This window comes from Cervus elaphus, chromosome 11 (assembly GCF_910594005.1).
Source record: "Cervus elaphus chromosome 11, mCerEla1.1, whole genome shotgun sequence".
Classification (NCBI taxonomy): Eukaryota; Metazoa; Chordata; class Mammalia; order Artiodactyla; family Cervidae; genus Cervus; species Cervus elaphus.
The window spans coordinates 32,642,973-32,659,677 of NC_057825.1; the positions used below are offsets into that span (position 1 = coordinate 32,642,973).

At 52.9% G+C, this 16,705-nt stretch overlaps 2 protein-coding genes across 4 annotated transcripts in view; one reads left to right on the forward strand and one right to left on the reverse strand.

The window, feature by feature from the left end:
* GAREM2 (GRB2 associated regulator of MAPK1 subtype 2) overlaps positions 1–5,800 on the forward strand; it is a 33,696-nt gene extending 27,896 nt beyond the window's left edge. For all 3 annotated transcript variants that reach the window (XM_043917375.1, XM_043917373.1, XM_043917374.1), the window contains exons 4-6: positions 713–1,765; positions 2,707–2,870; positions 3,393–5,800. In XM_043917375.1, coding sequence (XP_043773310.1) covers positions 713–1,765; positions 2,707–2,870; positions 3,393–4,416 — 2,241 coding nt within the window. In that variant the 3' untranslated portion in view covers positions 4,417–5,800. The remainder of the gene's footprint in view (positions 1–712; positions 1,766–2,706; positions 2,871–3,392) is intronic.
* Positions 5,801–7,707: 1,907 nt separating this feature from the next.
* Positions 7,708–16,705, reverse strand: part of HADHA (hydroxyacyl-CoA dehydrogenase trifunctional multienzyme complex subunit alpha) — a 41,242-nt gene continuing 32,244 nt past the window's right edge. Inside the window, exons 14-20 of the mRNA XM_043917377.1 lie at positions 14,680–14,766; positions 11,682–11,822; positions 10,959–11,027; positions 9,956–10,151; positions 9,151–9,265; positions 8,335–8,480; positions 7,708–8,247 (exon numbers count right to left, since the gene is read on the reverse strand). Coding sequence (XP_043773312.1) covers positions 8,102–8,247; positions 8,335–8,480; positions 9,151–9,265; positions 9,956–10,151; positions 10,959–11,027; positions 11,682–11,822; positions 14,680–14,766 — 900 coding nt within the window. The 3' untranslated portion in view covers positions 7,708–8,101. The remainder of the gene's footprint in view (positions 8,248–8,334; positions 8,481–9,150; positions 9,266–9,955; positions 10,152–10,958; positions 11,028–11,681; positions 11,823–14,679; positions 14,767–16,705) is intronic.

The following is a 16,705-nucleotide window of genomic DNA, read 5'->3' on the forward strand; positions in this document are numbered from 1 at the left end:
TATGTGTGTGGAGGTTCATGCCTTGACTTGGCGATCTTTCAGGGCAGCCATCCTAGCATCTACTGGTGGGGGTGGTAGCTGTGGAGACATAGAGTGCAAACAGTCCCCCACTTAATGTACAGATAGCTCTTCACTATTTACAAACCCTTTTCTTATTCACCAATTCATTCCTCTTCAGAGTAGTCTTGTTGAATAGGTGGAGGATTATTATTGCCCAATTGTAAAAAATGATACAAGTGTTGCTGTATATTGAATATTTTCAAAGTATTTCAGTATACATAGAGTCTATTTAGGGCTTTCCTGGTGGCTCAGATGGTAATGAATCTGCCTGAAATGTGGGAGACCCAGTTAGATCCCTGAAGAAAATGGCAACCCACTCCAGTATTCTTGCCTGGGAAATCCCATGGACAGAGGAGCCTGGCAGGCTACAGTTCATGGAGTCACAGAGTCAGACATGGCTGAGCGATTAACACTTACTTTATAGTCTATTTAATCCTTACAGCAATTCTTATAGCAAATAAAATAATTATGTTTCCAAGAGGTAACTCTGAGGCTGTACCACCGTGACCACGTGGCCTCTACAGAATGCATGCCCTCAGTCCAGTGCTCTTGATCTTGGGAAAGCCTCAAGAGGAGGGTTGCCCTCCTGGGTCCCGGGACTAGCTTTCCCTCGGCTGGGGCTAAGGCCTCCCTCTGTTTCTGGGACTCCCAGGTGGTGTCAGGGGAGTTCAGCGAGGACAGCGAGGTGTACAACTTCACGCTGCACGCGGGCGATGAGCTCACTCTCATGGGCCAGGCGGAGATCCTGTGCGCCAAGACCACCAAAGAGCGCTCCCGCTTCACAACCTTGCTGCGCAAGTTGGGCCGGGCTGGGGCGCTGGCCGGGGTGGGCGGCGGCGGTGGCGGCGGCCCGGGGGGCGCGGGGGCCGCGGGTGGCGGCGGGGGCGCCAGGCCCATCAAAGGCAAGATGCCCTGCCTAATCTGCATGAACCACCGCACCAACGAAAGCCTGAGCCTACCCTTCCAGTGCCAGGGCCGCTTCAGCACGCGCAGCCCACTGGAGCTGCAGATGCAGGAGGGCGAGCACACGGTGCGCGCCATTATCGAGCGCGTGAGGCTCCCGGTGAACGTGCTGGTGCCCAGCCGGCCACCCCGCAATCCCTATGACCTGCACCCGGTGCGGGAGGGCCACTGCTACAAGCTGGTCAGCATCATCTCCAAGACAGTGGTGCTGGGGCTGGCGCTGCGCCGCGAGGGCCCGGCGCCGCTGCACTTCCTGCTGCTCACGAACACGCCGCGCTTCGCATTGCCGCAGGGCCTCCTGGCCGGGGACCCGCGCGTCGAGCGCCTGGTACGCGACAGCGCCTCCTACTGTCGCGAGCGCTTCGACCCCGACGAGTACTCGACCGCAGTGCGCGAGGCGCCAGCTGAGCTGGCCGACGACTGCGCCAGCCCGCGCCGCGCGCGCCTCTGCCTGCCCGCGCCCCCGCGCGCCCTCGTGCCCGCCCGTGCCCCCGGCCCCGGCCCACCGGGCGACGGCGACCAGGAGTACGTGATCCCCGACTGGGCCGGCGGGCCCGAGCCCGCCGCGCCGCCCGCCGAGATCCCCTACGAGGAGCTGTGGACGCACCAGGCGGCCGAGGGCCTAGCCGAGAGCAGGACCCGGCCGCTCCCGGGGCCCGATCTCATCTCCTTCGGAGCCGCCGGGCCGCCCCGCCTGGAGCCCGAGGCGGCGCCGCCTCCCGTGCCTCCCAAATCCGAGGCGGTGAGTGGACGCGGTGGAGGCGAGGAGGGTGGGAGGCCGGCCGCTGAGCTCTGGGGGCCCGGCCTTCCCGGGAGGTGGCCAGCCAGGGGCCAGGGTTTGGGTTTTGAAAGTTCGTTCTCCTGGGCCCCTGCCGTGGCATCTCGGTCTCCAGTCGCCGAGGTGTGCGACAAAGGGTGGCCAGAGGTGGGGAGGGGGGAGAAAAAAAAAGAGGAAAGAGACGCAGGCGCTTTTGTAGGAAGGGGTACCAAGGACAGTGGCCTTGGGAGTTGTGGGACAAAGATACCAGCAGGTCCCTAGCCTCATAGAGTATGGGATGAGACTAGAACAGCGTTACCCAGAAGGTTCCACAGAACAAAGGCTCCTTTAAGTTGTCTGGTGAAAAGAAGGGTCTAGGGTAAAGAAAGGTTAGAAAATACAGTCTGTGATTCCAGCTCTCTCCATCCTCACTGGAGCCACAGAGTATCCATTATAATGAAGGCTCTGAGAAGTCCTGCAGGTCAGAAACCCATTTGTCTGGGTTTAACACAAGTTTCCAACAGAGCTTGTCTACAGACTATGGACAGCACCTATTAATGTCCCATGGAGTCCATAAGAAAGGGATCCAGATGGCAGATACTTTTCCTTCTGTTCTTCTCATTACACCTTTTTCTTCTTTCTCTCCTTTTCCTTGAGGAAGGAATATGTCTACTTAACTTTTTGTTGTTGTTGTTTTATCTACTTCTCTCTTTTTTCTTACATGCATGATGGATTTCGAAGGCCACAGGAGACAGTTGTGCGTGTTATGGACTCTTGATGAGTCTGACAGGCTGGAGATGACGAGAAGGGGTGGGGTGGGTGGCTGAGTAGCAAGGCCGACTTTTGGCAAAGTGGGTCAGTCGAATGCACCCCCCTTGCCCAGCTGCCTGGGGACAGGGGGTGGCATCATGGCCCTGTGCTTGCAGGTGAAGGAGGAGTGCCGCCTGCTCAACGCCCCTCCTGTGCCCCCACGGGGTGGCAGTGGCCGGCTCTCGGGTAGCCCCCCAGTACCCCCACGCTTCCCGAAGCTGCAGCCTGTCCACTCCCCCAGCTCTAGCCTCTCCTACTACTCCTCTGGCCTCCAGGATGGGTGAGCCCCTCCCTTCCTTCTCTGGGTCCTGGGCCTCCTCAGGTGGATGGAAGCAGGGGAGGGGGACAGGGAGAGGGTGGGGAGGGGAGCCAGTGTGAGGAAGAGGAAGACCACAGACCCCGGGGTTTGGAGGGTGCATATTGCTGAGAAGAACCTGGGGTAGGGGCCCTTGGGGTCTGGGGCTTCCTGCCTCAGTTGGCTGCTTACCTAGATGATGATGACTGTGTGGGAGTGTGGCTCTCTTTCCTTCCAGACTGAGATCTGCCGCAGGATGGAGTACTCCTTGCCATTGAAAATTTTCTGTGTAGTTCAGTTTAGTTTTTCCTGGAGTGCGGGTTGCCGGAAGGAAGAATAGAGCAATCTCAGAGGGTCTCAGGCCTTGGGGGCTGGGGGCTGGACGGGCCAGCATGGCTGAGATCTCTGTCACCTGGCGGAATGGTGGTTTGTGGTGGCACATGTGTGTCCCTATCACGTTTCCCTCTTGCTCTGCTTACCCGTCTGTGTCTGTTTTTCTGTCCGCAGGGCGGGGTCCCGAAGTGGCAGTGGCTCTCCATCACCCGACGCCTACTCCCTCTATTGCTACCCCTGCACCTGGGGAGACTGCAAGGTGGGCGAGTCCTCCAGCCGTCCACCCCCAGGCCCCCTGCCCTCAACCACGCAGCCCAGCCAGGCCTCCCGGGCCCTTGTGGAGCCCCTGAGTGGTCGAGCTGCCTCCCTCCTGGGGGCCGACACCCCTGCCAAGACCTACCACGGCTGTCCACCTCCATTCAAGCCCTCCCACCCCCAGAAACGCTTTGCTCCGTTTGGAGCTCTTAACCCCTTTTCTGGGCCTGCCTACCCCACCGGCCCTTCAGCGGCCTCCTCTTCCGGGCCTGCAGCTGCCTCAGGTCCCCTGGCTACCTCCAGCCCCGCCTACTCCCCAGGCCTGAGCTCTCCAGGCCAGGCCTACTCGGCAGCTTCCGCCTCCTCCTGCCCCACCTCCTCCTCGTCCTCCTCTGAGTGGCAGGAACCCTCCCTGGAGCCCTTCGACCCCTTTGAGCTGGGCCCGGGCAGTTCTCCAGAGCCTGAGCTGCTGCGCTGTCAGGAGCCCAGAGCCGTGGGGGCACCTGGGCTGGGCCTCTCGCCACTTGGACCCCCCAAGGCCTTTGAGCCCGAAAGCTTGGTGTTGCGGCAGGGCCCTGCCCCACTGTCACCGGCGGCCCCGCAGGGCCCCGAGGCCGGTGGAGCGCGACTCCTTCTCACCCAGGGGCGCCTCGAAGGGCCTCCTGCCAGTCCCCGGGATGGGGCCACGGCCTGGGGAGGCCGAGAAGCCGCCTCCTGGCAGCCCCCCGCTGACCTGTCTGCACTCTCCCTGGAGGAGGTCTCTCGAAGTCTGCGTTTCATCGGGCTCTCAGAGGACGTGGTCAGCTTCTTTGCCCGAGAGCGCATTGACGGCAGCATCTTCGTGCAGCTCAGTGAGGACATCCTGGCAGATGACTTCCGCCTGACCAAGCTGCAGGTCAAGAAGATCATGCAGTTCATCAAAGGCTGGCGGCCCAAGATCTGACCTTCCGGCTTGGGGCCGCCTGACTGGAATTTTGGCCCGGAACCACCCACCCCCACCACGCCCTGGGGGGCCAGCCCTCCCCGAGGTGGGGCCTGCCGCAGGGAGAATCTCTGCCAGGACTGCGGCTGCTCAGCCGTCACAGAGAGTGAATCCAGGGGAGGCGCGCTGGGAAACGGGGTCCTCTGGGCCAGACCCCTGCATGCCTCTTGCCTCTGAGTGTGCAGAGTAGGTGGGGGAGCGGCTGAAGGCACCAGCGAACAGGGTGCCCAGGGCTGTGATTCCCATGCGGCAGCTGGAAGCTGGCTTTTGTGGTGACCTAATAGCTCCCTCCGCTCTGCTCTGGAGCCCCCCTGACAGCTTGCGCTCAGTCCACAGCTTGTAGGTGCAGGCCGGAGACGAGGACGACGGCCCCCCATTGAAGCACAGATTCCCCAAGTGCCCGCTGTCCTCTGTGGACTCTGCTCCAAGCTGCCTCAGACGGAGGGCCAATTTCTGTATCTCTGGGATGCCCTCTTTACCCCCTAGCCCCGCCCCCGCCGCCCGCTCCACCATGCGCTGGGTCCCTGGCCCTGAACACAGGTGCATCGCGTACAAGCCTGAGCCACCGCGCCGCAGAGCTCCACCTGTGGGCTCTGGTTCTCGGGTGATGCCTTTGGAAGGCCACAGCCCTGCCCTTGACCCACTTACCTGGTGAGGGAGGCAGTTGCTCCCCCATGTTTCCAGCACTCTGGCCTCTGCCCCCATCTGGCTGTATCTAGCCCTCCATCCTACCTGTTGCGTCCAGTCCATGACAACTCTTTCTGTGGAAGGGCAGGTGATTCTAAGGGCAGCTGCACCCTGATTTTCGAGGTGGGTGGCTTTCAATCACTCCCACTGGTCTCCTGCCCCATCCCTTGACTCCTGCAAACACCTGGTGTCCTTCCCTGGTTTTCTGTCACTGGCGCAGGTGGCTTGGGAAAACCTCCGTTTATCCTCCTGGAGCTCAGCCCTCCTGCGCTTGTTCACCTGCATCCGAGCAGATCTTTGTGCTCTGAATCCTGAGCATGGCTATCTGCCAGCACCCAGAGCAGGTTGGCTGTCATGTCCAACCACCCATCCCCCAAGCTCTTCTCTGTCTCACTTACCAGAAGCACACTAATTCTCCTAGTGTCAGGCCCAGGGGTATCAGCCTTCTCGTCTGCCTTATCTAGATATTTATTGCCTGTTTTTCTATCTTAAGAGTAGAGAAGCCGTGCCAGTGCTCAGGCCCTGAGCAGGCTGTCTCAGCACGGAGGGGAATCAAAGCAGAGCACAGAGACTGGGATGCTGAGACGTTGCGTTTCCTTGCTGATCACTTAGTGAGTCCTTGAGGGCTAGTGAAATAAATGCTAGACCACTGAAGAGTAGTGCGAGTGGAACTGTGTTCTTTCAGAGGGCCGTAGGGACCAACTGGCATGATGTCTGTGCCCTTGGGCAGGGGAGGACCTTGGAAATGGTGATGCACACGGCCCACTTGTTCCTCAGAGGCAGCTGATACAGCGGCCCTCATTCCTTTCTGAAAACCCCTCACCTGTTCCAAAACTATAAGAACCTTCAGTTCCCATTAATGTTTCAGCATAATTCAACACACCTCCCTAGGGCTGCTGGGGCTTCCCTGCTAGCTCAGCTGGTAAAAAATCTGCCCGCAATGCAGGAGACCCTGGTTCAATTCCTGGGTCTGGAACCTCCCCTGGAGAAGGGATAGGCTACCCATACTGTGGTATTGGGCTTCCCTGGTTGCTTAGGCGGTAAAGAATTCGCCTACAATGTGGGAGACCAGGGTTCGAAAGGTCCCCTGGAGACGGACGTGGATCCACTCCAGTATTCTTGCCTGGGAAATCCCATCGACAGAGGAGCCTGGTGGGCTATAGTCCATAGGGTCGCGGAGTCGGACACAATTAAGCGATTAAGCGTGCAGCACAGTTAGGGCTGCTGGGTGGAAAGATCATACTTCAGAGCCCCATGTTCCTACCCAGGTTTAATTTCCTGTCTTGTCCAAATGCCTGCCTTGAGGCTGCATAGAGCCCTGCCCCAACACCGCCACCCCCACCCCTGGAAGCCTGTTATTGGCCTTGGTGTAGAGGATCAGTTCTCTACCTTCTGTGGGTCACCTGAAAATTTCAACTCAGAGATGCCTTGGTGTTAAGAGTCTGGCTTCCTAGCAGCCAACTGTTGAGTGTTGAGTAGAGCTGGGGCTGAGCTCTCCACTTGCTGGTCTCCACAGCAGAACTGGGACCATGGCGGGGATACTGAAGTGCTCACAGCTGGAGCAGAGGTAGGAGGCATTGGTGACATCTTCAAGTCAGGGTGGTGCAGCGTGATGGGACCTGAATTACGATTCTATACATTCAGTGAATCCTTCTGCCAGACCCAGAGAGGAGCCCCAGAGCTGTTTACCTGGACTGGGCACTGTTTCTGCCAGAATACAAGTGCAGGAATTTACTCCACCAGAAGGCAGAGGGCAGGGAAGAGTGGAGGTGTCAGCAGACTGCAGGTGGTGGTGGGTCACGCAACTGATCACTGGGCATTGTCCACCTTCTGTGCTCTGGGGCAGCTGAGATGTGCCGGATGCACTGACCAGAAAAGCGTTACCTTCTCTGCCTAATGCAGAGGATGAGAGGGTTGGATAGCATCACCGATTCAAAGGACATGAACTTGGGCAAACTCCGGGAGACAGGGACAGGGAGGCCTGGCATGCTACAATCTGTGGGGTCACAAAGAGTCGAATACGACTTAGCAGCTGAACAACTGCCTACTATCAACGTTCCATAAACATTCTGAGTATGCACACGAACGAGTTACACCAAGAAAAGAACGGGGTAAAACTGTCCACCGAGGATATGCAGTTTGGGAAAAGGAGTCTCTTACACGCTGGCCCTCCATAACTCTCCTACTCCTTGGTTTAGCCAGGACTCTTCCCCACTGTAAGCAGAAGCCCAGCCAAAGCCTTTACATGTGCGTGCATGCATGCCGTCACTTCAGTTGTGTCCAACTCTTTGTGACCCTATGGATTGTAGCCCACCAGTCTTCTCTTCCTGAGGATTCTCCAGGCAAGAATACTGGAGTGGGTTGCTATGCCCTCCCTCCAGGAGATCTTCCTGACCCAGGGATCAAAGGTCATTCTCCATCACCACAATTTCTCTCTTAAGGTGCTGCTCCAAGCTCCCAACACATTCCTACCCCAGAGCACAGGGCTTTATTCCAGCTCACTCTTTGAAGGTAAGGGGGTTACACCAGAAGGGCAATGACAGAAAAGAAGGCAATGGGCAGTCAGACTGATGAAGAGTTTGATTTTTATTGTTAAGTGCATCTGGCTGAGTGCAAACTTGCCCTCACCACCACTGGCCACCAGTGACCACCACTGGCCTCCTGGGAGGAGCAGGCAACAAGGATGGCTCCAGAAACACTGCCACCCTAGGCCTCGGGGCTTATAAATTGGTGCACACAGAGGGTTCCACCTTCCAACAGGAAGTACAAACTACATCACAGCCAGACCTAGCTGGGAGGGAGAGATGTCCTAGCCAAAGGCACTTTAATCAAGGCACATACCCAGTGCCAGAGTTTGTCTTCCTTCTGGTCACTCTGATAAATCTAGATGCCACTCTGTTGAGAAGCAGTGCTGCCATGGTTGGCATTAGTGGGCCAGTGGGCAGGGGACAGGGCCTGCTCACTGGTAGAACTTCTTGTTAGGGTTGTTGGCATGGTCCACAAGCAGCTGACATGGGGTGAACTGTTTTCCATAGGCAGCCTCATACTTCCGGAGCCGGTCCACTATTTTCTGTGCCCCGTACAGATCCACAAAGTGGAAGGGCCCTGAATGCAGAAAGAAGATTTTGTTGAAGGAAAAGCGAAACAAGCTCTGGGGTGAAGTAAACTACCTTTTTGACCTGCAAGACTGACCTCCAAGACACGGGGGGAAGCCAAGCCCAAAGACCGCACCGATGTCTCCCTCTGTGGGTGTGGCCAAGACCCCTTCCTGTAGGCACAGGACAGCTTCGTTCACAAACCTGGTCACTAGGCGGTATTGGATGTCTTCGTCTGAGGAGCTGCCAACAGGGAGAGACATTCAGGGAGAGGAAGAGTCAAGAGGGAGGATGTAGGGGCCCCGGCACAGAATGGGAGTGAGGGCTGGTGCTGCTGGAGCTCGGGTGTTAGTTGCTCAGTCATGTCTGACTCTTTGCGACCCCATGGACTGCCAGGCTCCTCTGTCCATGGGATTCGCCAGGCAAGAATACTGGAGTGGGCTGCCATTTCCTTCTCCGCTGGCGCCTGGGGCCAGCCCTAATGAACGTCTGCCTCTAGAGGAGGAGCCGCCCTTGGAAAAGGACAGGAGAGAGCTGCCTGCCCTGATTAACTGGAAACGAGCACTGAGCACAGGCCCTGCAGGGTAGACTGATATCAGCAGGTACTGACTACAGATGACAGTGAATGGTGTGCGGGTTGATCGAGCCCAGAACTTTCTAGTTGCTTTCTGGCACCCTCAGAGGGATGGCTTATCCAGAGGTCTTCCCAAGGCTTGGCTGCAGTCCTTACCCTGATGTCTGGTAGAGAATGAGGTGGAATGTGGAAAGGCAGAAAGTGTTAAGAATCAGGAATGTTTCCTCTGATCACATATGGTGATCATAAAAAAAAAAAAAACGGACTGCAGAGGGTCCAAGAAGCTTTGGGCTGGCGAGAAACACACTTCCACACGGATAGCCCCTCAACTGAACTTACACGTCAGGCTGAGAAGGCATCTTCAGACTTGCCAAAATACTGTCCATGTCAGAATTCAAATTCTTATTCTTCACACCCTCCTGGTAGATATAAAAGCCCTTCCCAGACTTGCGACCTAAAAGAAGCAAGAAAAGGGAGAGTTATGATTTCTCAGAGCCCAGCACTGAGAATTCTCTCTGCTAGTCTCCTAGAAAGCCCTAGCCTCTCTTCCATACTCCTGAATTTGTAAATCTAGCCTACTCCAGAAATTAGTACCTGTCAGAAGAGTTGGCAGAGAGGAAAAAAGAGCGTGTGCTTCCTGGAGCTTGGAAATCTGGGTACCTGGGTGGAAAGGCCGTGTGGGCGAATGTTACTGTCCACACCTGCAGCACCAGGCCCTCGGACATCCAGGCTCTAGTGTTGATTTTGTTGCTGCTTTACCAAGAGAGAAAGCCACCTCTCCGGTGGGCCTCAATTACATACTCAGAGGTTTACTTTCTCCACACAGGTGGTCAGAGAACATGGAAAGCCTGGGTGTGGGGCTCCTGCAGTACCATGGGTGTAGTAGAGGCCATGGGTAGGAAGAAATGCCTGTCAATCTAGCATTCCGTGGGCAACAGCAGGGCCTCAGGAGGCCAGAGTTCCGCCTTTTCTCCATAATCTACAGGCCCAGCCTAAGAAGAGGCTGTCATGAAATTAATTTTTAAATTCCCTATGACAGTGGGCTCTGTTGAAAAAATACACTCTTTGACCCGGGCCTCTGCAGTTCTTGGGTCACAGGGACCATCACTCACGGTGCTAGTTCCATTTCTCTGAGGCTACTCACCCAGGAAGCCCTTGGATATCATCTGCCGCAGCATTTCAAGGCTTCCACCTGCAAACCGCTCCCCAAAGTCTTTGCTGAGATTTTCTGCCACGTGTTTTGCGACATCCACACCAACTTCATCCACCAGTGTAGCGGCGCCCACAGGGAAGCCGAAGCTCGTGGTCAGGGAGTCCAGCTTCTTAGGGCCGACTCCTTCCTGGATGGGCAGCAAACCCAGGACCTCAGGGGAAGGCTGTCCCAGACTTCCCTAAGGGCGCCCTGTGCTGCTCTCAGAATCAGCCTGGTGCAGCGCCCACTTATCTTCTGGGTGCTGCCAGGTCAGACCCAGGACTGGGACTGATAGCCACAGGGAAGCACTGTGTGTATCAGTGCTGGAGATACACTGGAGAGGCTGGAGAGCCCCAGGGGCAAGTGTGAGCCTTTCCTAACCTATGGCATTCAAAGGAAGTCTGGACATGAACAAGTTACTCATTTCTTTCTTGTTTGCAATCCTGAATCTCAAGAATACCGAGATCCATGCCAGATGGGGTAAGGTTCCCTACCCTGAGAGAGGAGACATCACTGAGGAGCAGGGCTGCAGAGGCCAGTGATCCCTGAGTCTGATGGGAGCCCGGCGAGACTGGCCATGCCCTTTCTGCCACTGACCAACCTGACAGCTAGCTACCAGAGGGGTCTGTGTGTGGCAGAAGCAGGTACAGCACCAATCAGACCAAACGGGCCGTGTTCTGGATGGGGATGCAGAAATAGCACATAAAGCATGTCGGGAGGCCTTGGGGTGACTGAAGCAGGGAGGATGCTAGGGGAGCAGAGCTAAAATTCTGCCCATTTTTGCCCATGACATCCCAACAGTGGGTGGAATGGAAGGGCAGCAAAAGGCCTTCCTGGAGAAGAGCCAGGAGTTAGTGTATTAGAAGGAAGCCTGCTCTTCCTCTTGACATTACCAGTCTGGAAAACTAGTTTTAGGAGTGGAAGATGCCTCCAACATTCTGAGAGCGATACCAACCTGCAGAATTCTGATGACTTCAGACATCATGGGTGCGAGGCACCTGGTGGTATAGAAGCCAGGTCCATCCTGCAAAGGGAGAGAACACGAGCTCATGGGCCCCTCAATTGAGGGCACTGCCCAAGTCTGAAAGCGGTCTCACTCCCCCAGGAGCCACTTCAAAATTCAAGATGATTTATAATCTCAGTCAGAATCCTTAATATTGAATTGCAAGAGAAGCCAGAGTTGGGGGCAGCCTAGTTTGATTCCAAGAGGACAGGAGATAGTCTCACATCATCTGCAAGGTCTGGAATGGCTGGGAGAACCTGCCATGTCCCAGACCCTGACTCAGCAGTAGTCACACCACTGTCCATATTGTAGATGACCAAGGGGGAATCATATCAAAGAAAGAAAGAAAGAAAGAAAGTAAAGTTGCTCAGTCATGTCTGGCTCTTTGCGACCCCATGGACTGTAGCCTACCAGGCTCTTCTGTCCATGGAATTTTCCAGGCAAGAGTACTGGAGTGGGTTGCCATTTCCTTTTCCAGGGGATCCTCCCGACCTGGGGATTGGAACCTGGGTCTTCCTTATTGCAGGCAGATGCTTTACCATCTGGGCTACCAGGGAAGCCCAATCATATCAACGGCTGATCTATTTGACCTGAAGAGTCACCAAGAAGCCTGAACATATAAGGAGTTTTCATGGCACTTTTCTGAATCTGCTGCTCTGATCCACAGCTCCTCACCTTAACCACAATGATGACCTTCCCTTGTCTGAGGCCGACATCTACAGCAGAGGCAGTTGTGTCCTTCGAAGTCTTCTCAGTTGTGATAATCTCCAGCAGCTGCATCTTGTCCACAGGAGAGAAGTAGTGCATGCCGATCACCTGGCAAGGGGGACAAAACACTGACAGACTTAAGAACTCTTGAGAGGGGAAACTTAATAGGGTTCTTTTTTTTTTGCTAGGAAAGCATTGCAGAGAAAGGCTGTTGTAGTGTAAGAATACTGGCTTGATATGGTCAAATGGTTTGGTTTCATGGTTCTTTAAGAGTCCAGTATGTTCAGGGGAGAGATACCTGAAATTCTCTTCCATTTGCTTCTAGGGCTTTTCACTAAAGGCAATGGATCTTACCCACAATGCCAAACCCACAGCTAAAGGCCAAAGTAGATTTATTGGGGAAGAATGAGTGAGGGTTCCAATTATATTAATGATGACAATGGTTTGGGTGAGAGGGTCCACTTTTTAATGGGTGGGGGGAGACAGGCAGAAGAATTACTTAATATGCTATGCTGGCCTGTCAGAGATGCATCTAGATTTTACACAGATGGGTCTCACCACCAGGATACTGTCTGCCCTTTCCATTCACAGATTTTGCACACACTGCTGCCGCTGCCGCTGTCGCTTCAGTCGTGTCCGACTCTGTGCGACCCCATAGACGGCAGCCCACCAGGCTCCTCTGTCCATGGGATTTTCCAGGCAAGAGTACTGGAGTGGGGTGCCATTGCCTTCTCCGTTTGCACACATAGGTTCAGCCAAAATAGGATTCAACTGGTTGAATCTGATTCAACCAATTGGTCTGAATTCTTGGATGTGAGACCTGAGGATACAGAGGGCCAACTGAATTTCCTGCCCTCCACTATTTCTATAAGGGGCTTGGGGTTCTGGAACTAATCCCCCAAGGACACAGAGGGATGACTGCACTGGGTTTAAGTAACATTTCTCAACACTCAAATTCCCTCAGGTGTCATTAAACCAGTGGTTCTCAAAGTCAAGTACCCAGACCAGCAGCACTAGCATCGCCTGGCAATGTTAGAACTGCGAATTCTCAGGCCCTCCCCAGACCTACTGAATGAGGTACTCTAGGGGCAGGGCCCAGATCTGTGTTTAAGAATCCCTCCAGGTGATTCTGGTACATGCTAAAACTTGAGAACAGCCTCAATAAGCTAACGATTAGGCAGTCTTCACAAATAAATTGTGACAGAAGTCTATCCATTAATTCATAGTTTTGCCCCCTGCCCCCTACTTTACCTATAACTAATATCTACCATACTGCTTACTATCCACTGTTCATTAACACATTTATCATTTATTCATTACATGTAATCCATTACAACTCTGTGAACTAGTCAGTCTAATTATCTAGATGAGGAAGAAAGCTTAATCAGGAGGTTAGTATTAGTAGGTCAGGGTCAGTTAGTAAACAGCAGGGTGGGACTCCATTAAGGTGGGCCTGTCTCCACAGCCTGCCCACGTCCCATTGTGTGACGCACAGGTCACTAAAATGTTATACCAACTTATCAGTCCCAAAGTTGCTTTTAACTGCTAAATGATTCTTCTACTTATGTCTAAAATACTTAAAAAGATAGGACCTGATTCAGACTATACTCCTGAGCAAAAGGAGTTCACCTTTACTATGTGTAGTTCATATACAATAAAATGCACAGGCCTTAAAAGTGCTCAGTTTGCTAAGTTCTGACAACTGTGTATCTACCGACGCAATCACTACCCCAGGCAAAATCTATTTACATCGCTCAAAAAACTTGTGCCAAAAGGTGACCACCTCTGTCCTAGATTTCTGGGACCTGCCCAGGTGGAATACTTCCCAGGTGGAGTACTGGAGGGCCTGTGTCCTGGGCATGTCGAGATGGCTGGTCACCCTGCTTGGGCTGCCGTGGCCTTACTCTTACATGAACGACATAGGCAAGCAGATGACAAAAGCTCAAGGTCTCTGGGGGGTGAGGAATGCAAAGCGTGCTGCTTGTTCCGCTCCATGGGGGAGAAAAGAGAGGTCAGCATCACAGACACGACATCAGGGTCTCCTCTGCTGCCTCAGTGCTGAGGAGCTGCTGCGAGTGATTATGACGTGGCCAGATCTGCCTCGACCCTGTGTCTGTGTCTCCCCGCAGGGCCAGACTCACAGCTGCTACTTCCTCCTGAGACCTCCTCCTGCCATTACTGAGCCTGCCTCTCTCAGGCCCACATCACCTCTAATCTGCTGCATGCTGGGAAACAAGATGACCCTGTGTCAACAAGCTATTAGAACAACAATCAATAGACTTTTAGGTTTTGAGCACATGGACTCTATATTAACAGTTATGGCTGTTTAAAGGCCTTTTATATTTCCTGCCAACTTCTGGCTGGTTCTGGTTAGCTGAGGCTAACTGTTATCCTCCAGAGAGGTGAACTGTTTTATTTCTCCTTGAATAATTGCACTTGGTTTCTCTGGTAAAGAGCAGAAGCTCAAAGATAAATTTCCAGGTACTGTTTCAAACATTTACAGTGAAGTGCTTCTACACCTACCCCTCTCATGTCCTGGGGAAAAGCTCTAAGCAAACCCATGTGTGGACACATCCTACTGCACCCCGAGATCTTCCAGTTTTGGATCCGCAGTGGGAACCAAACCCATTCCAGACAGTCACCAGAGAATGCTCTGTGGCTCAAGTGTTATTTTTGGAGCATCTCTTATTTTAGAGCCTGGCTTTCAATACCCAACTGTAAAAAAAAAAGGTAGCTTTTATAGTCTGAGCCTGAATAATAATTCCCATTAAGAATGCAAATCATCTATAAGGTATATTTTAGTTGTACTTCACTTGTTTCTGCTTTTCTGTGGCTAGTTTCTGAGACTACATCATCACCCTCGCCCACTTTATAATCCATACTGCTCCCTTCTCACGTTCTAAGCCTTCATCAGTGAGCCTGAAGCAGCAAAACATTTCAGGATTTTCCTCTGCTCAGAATTTACCTTCTCAGGTCTTTTACTGACAGTAGCAATCTCACCGATCGGAAGAGCAGATGTGTTGCTGGCAAAGACACAGTGATCTGGGATCACCTGCAGGGGAAAAGCATTTACGAATATGTCAGGTAGGCCAGGAGGTGACGACAGCCCAAAGCAAAGTTAACGAGTGACACCTGAGTCTCTGCCATCCTCACCTTTGTAAGAATAAACCATAACGTGCATGCCTGTCTCATGTTACACATGTGACACTCAGAAATGGCACACCACTGTATTTCTATCTACAGTACAAGAATACTATTAACTGTTGGCTTTACTGAACTGGAGAATAGTCTCTAATGTAGACTGTCTCAGCATTTTGCCCACAATCTTGACTTATTCACACTTTTATTCAGATGCTTGGGTGAAAAACATGGAAGGCACACCTGTTAAACTTGTGCAAATCTGGGCAGGCAGAATCCTAACATCAGAGCTGAGAATCAAGGTTCAAGATTCATTTGATACACTGAAACAATGGGTATAAACAAGACCAATCATAATGAGGATAAAGATAAAGGACTGTATTAAGATTTTATGAAAAAGAAGAAAGAGGAAAAAAAGTAGGCATCTAATGGGCAAAACCTGGCTTGGCAGTATACTTGTGTATAGAGCCTATGATCTTATTTATTTTTTATTATTTTTATTTGGTTGCACTGGGTCTTAGTTGCGGAATGTGGGATCTAGTTCCCTGACCAGGGACTGAACCTGGGCCACCTGCATTAGGAGTGTGGAGTCTTAGCTACTGGACCACCAGGGAAGTTCCCCATGATCTGATTTAATCAAAAGTATAATGTAAGTCAAAAGTAGAGCCCAATGGACAGAAAGCTAACATAGTTTCAAGCTGCGTCATTAGTGGTATAGGGTCTAATATTGGTGGTAAAATTCTCTATGAAGAGCAAACCAATGTCTCCAAAGATGGCTGGCAACAACATGTCCCTCTTGGTACATGTGAGTCTCCGTGCATCCAGAGGGGGAGTCTCTTTCCCCTCTCCTTAAACCTGGCCTGGCCTGTGATGTGCTTTTACCAACAGAAAGCAGCAGAAGTAACTCTGCCAGTTGCAGGCCTCGCCTAGTGAAGCCTCATGGCTTCTGCTCTGCTCTCTTGGACACTGGCAGCCATGCTGCAGAGAGGTTCTGGTTCAACCAGTAAGGGAGGACCAGGCCACGGGGAGAGGGAGGTGCCCCAATAAGCTTTCTGCTGAATGCAGTCTCACGAGTGCCCCCACTGGGAAGCCACATGGAGTTAAGGCCAGTGGCCTCATGGAGCCCTGCCCTAACTGCAGAATCGTGAAAAGGAAGTGGTGATTTATGGTGGTCTGCGGTGGTCTCTCACACGCCAAGAGAGCACTGAGACATGGTGAAGGCAACAGAAGAAATGACCGGGGCAGTGAGGGGTCTGGAGACACAGATTATGAAGACAGCAGAGGAGTGAGTTACTTTAGCTCTGTGGAGAGGAAAGCAGTGAAATTTTGAATCCCTGAGGACCACTCGGTGGACTCAGCTTTACCATTTGCCTATAAAGAAAGTAGAGCCCAGGTGAGAGGATGGATCTGAGGCCCTCCTAAAGGTCTTGCACCTGAAATTCTTTGATGTTCTAAAGACAGCTCTGTTCTGGACCTCGCTCTTTTCTACTCTTTCTGAAGAACTTCTTTGAGTATCTCCTACCTTAGATGACTTCACTAGCTTCACTAAAGAGGTAAAGGCCAGTGATTGATTACATAAATATCCACAACATACATGACATCTTGGACTTTACCTTTGGCAATCATCTTCCTACTCTTTTCTTACTATCGGCTAAAAGTTCATGACTCCCTGAACACCCTCCATTCTTATCTCTGTCTGCTGCCTTTTCCCTGGTGCCTTCCCTCTGTGGCCCGCATGGACACAGGAAACCCCTTTGCTTTTCTTTCTCTTTCCTTTCTCTTCTCCCTTAAGCTTTACACTTTGGCTTGAAGTACTGTATTGATTTGTTTACAGCCTGTACGTCTCCTGATCT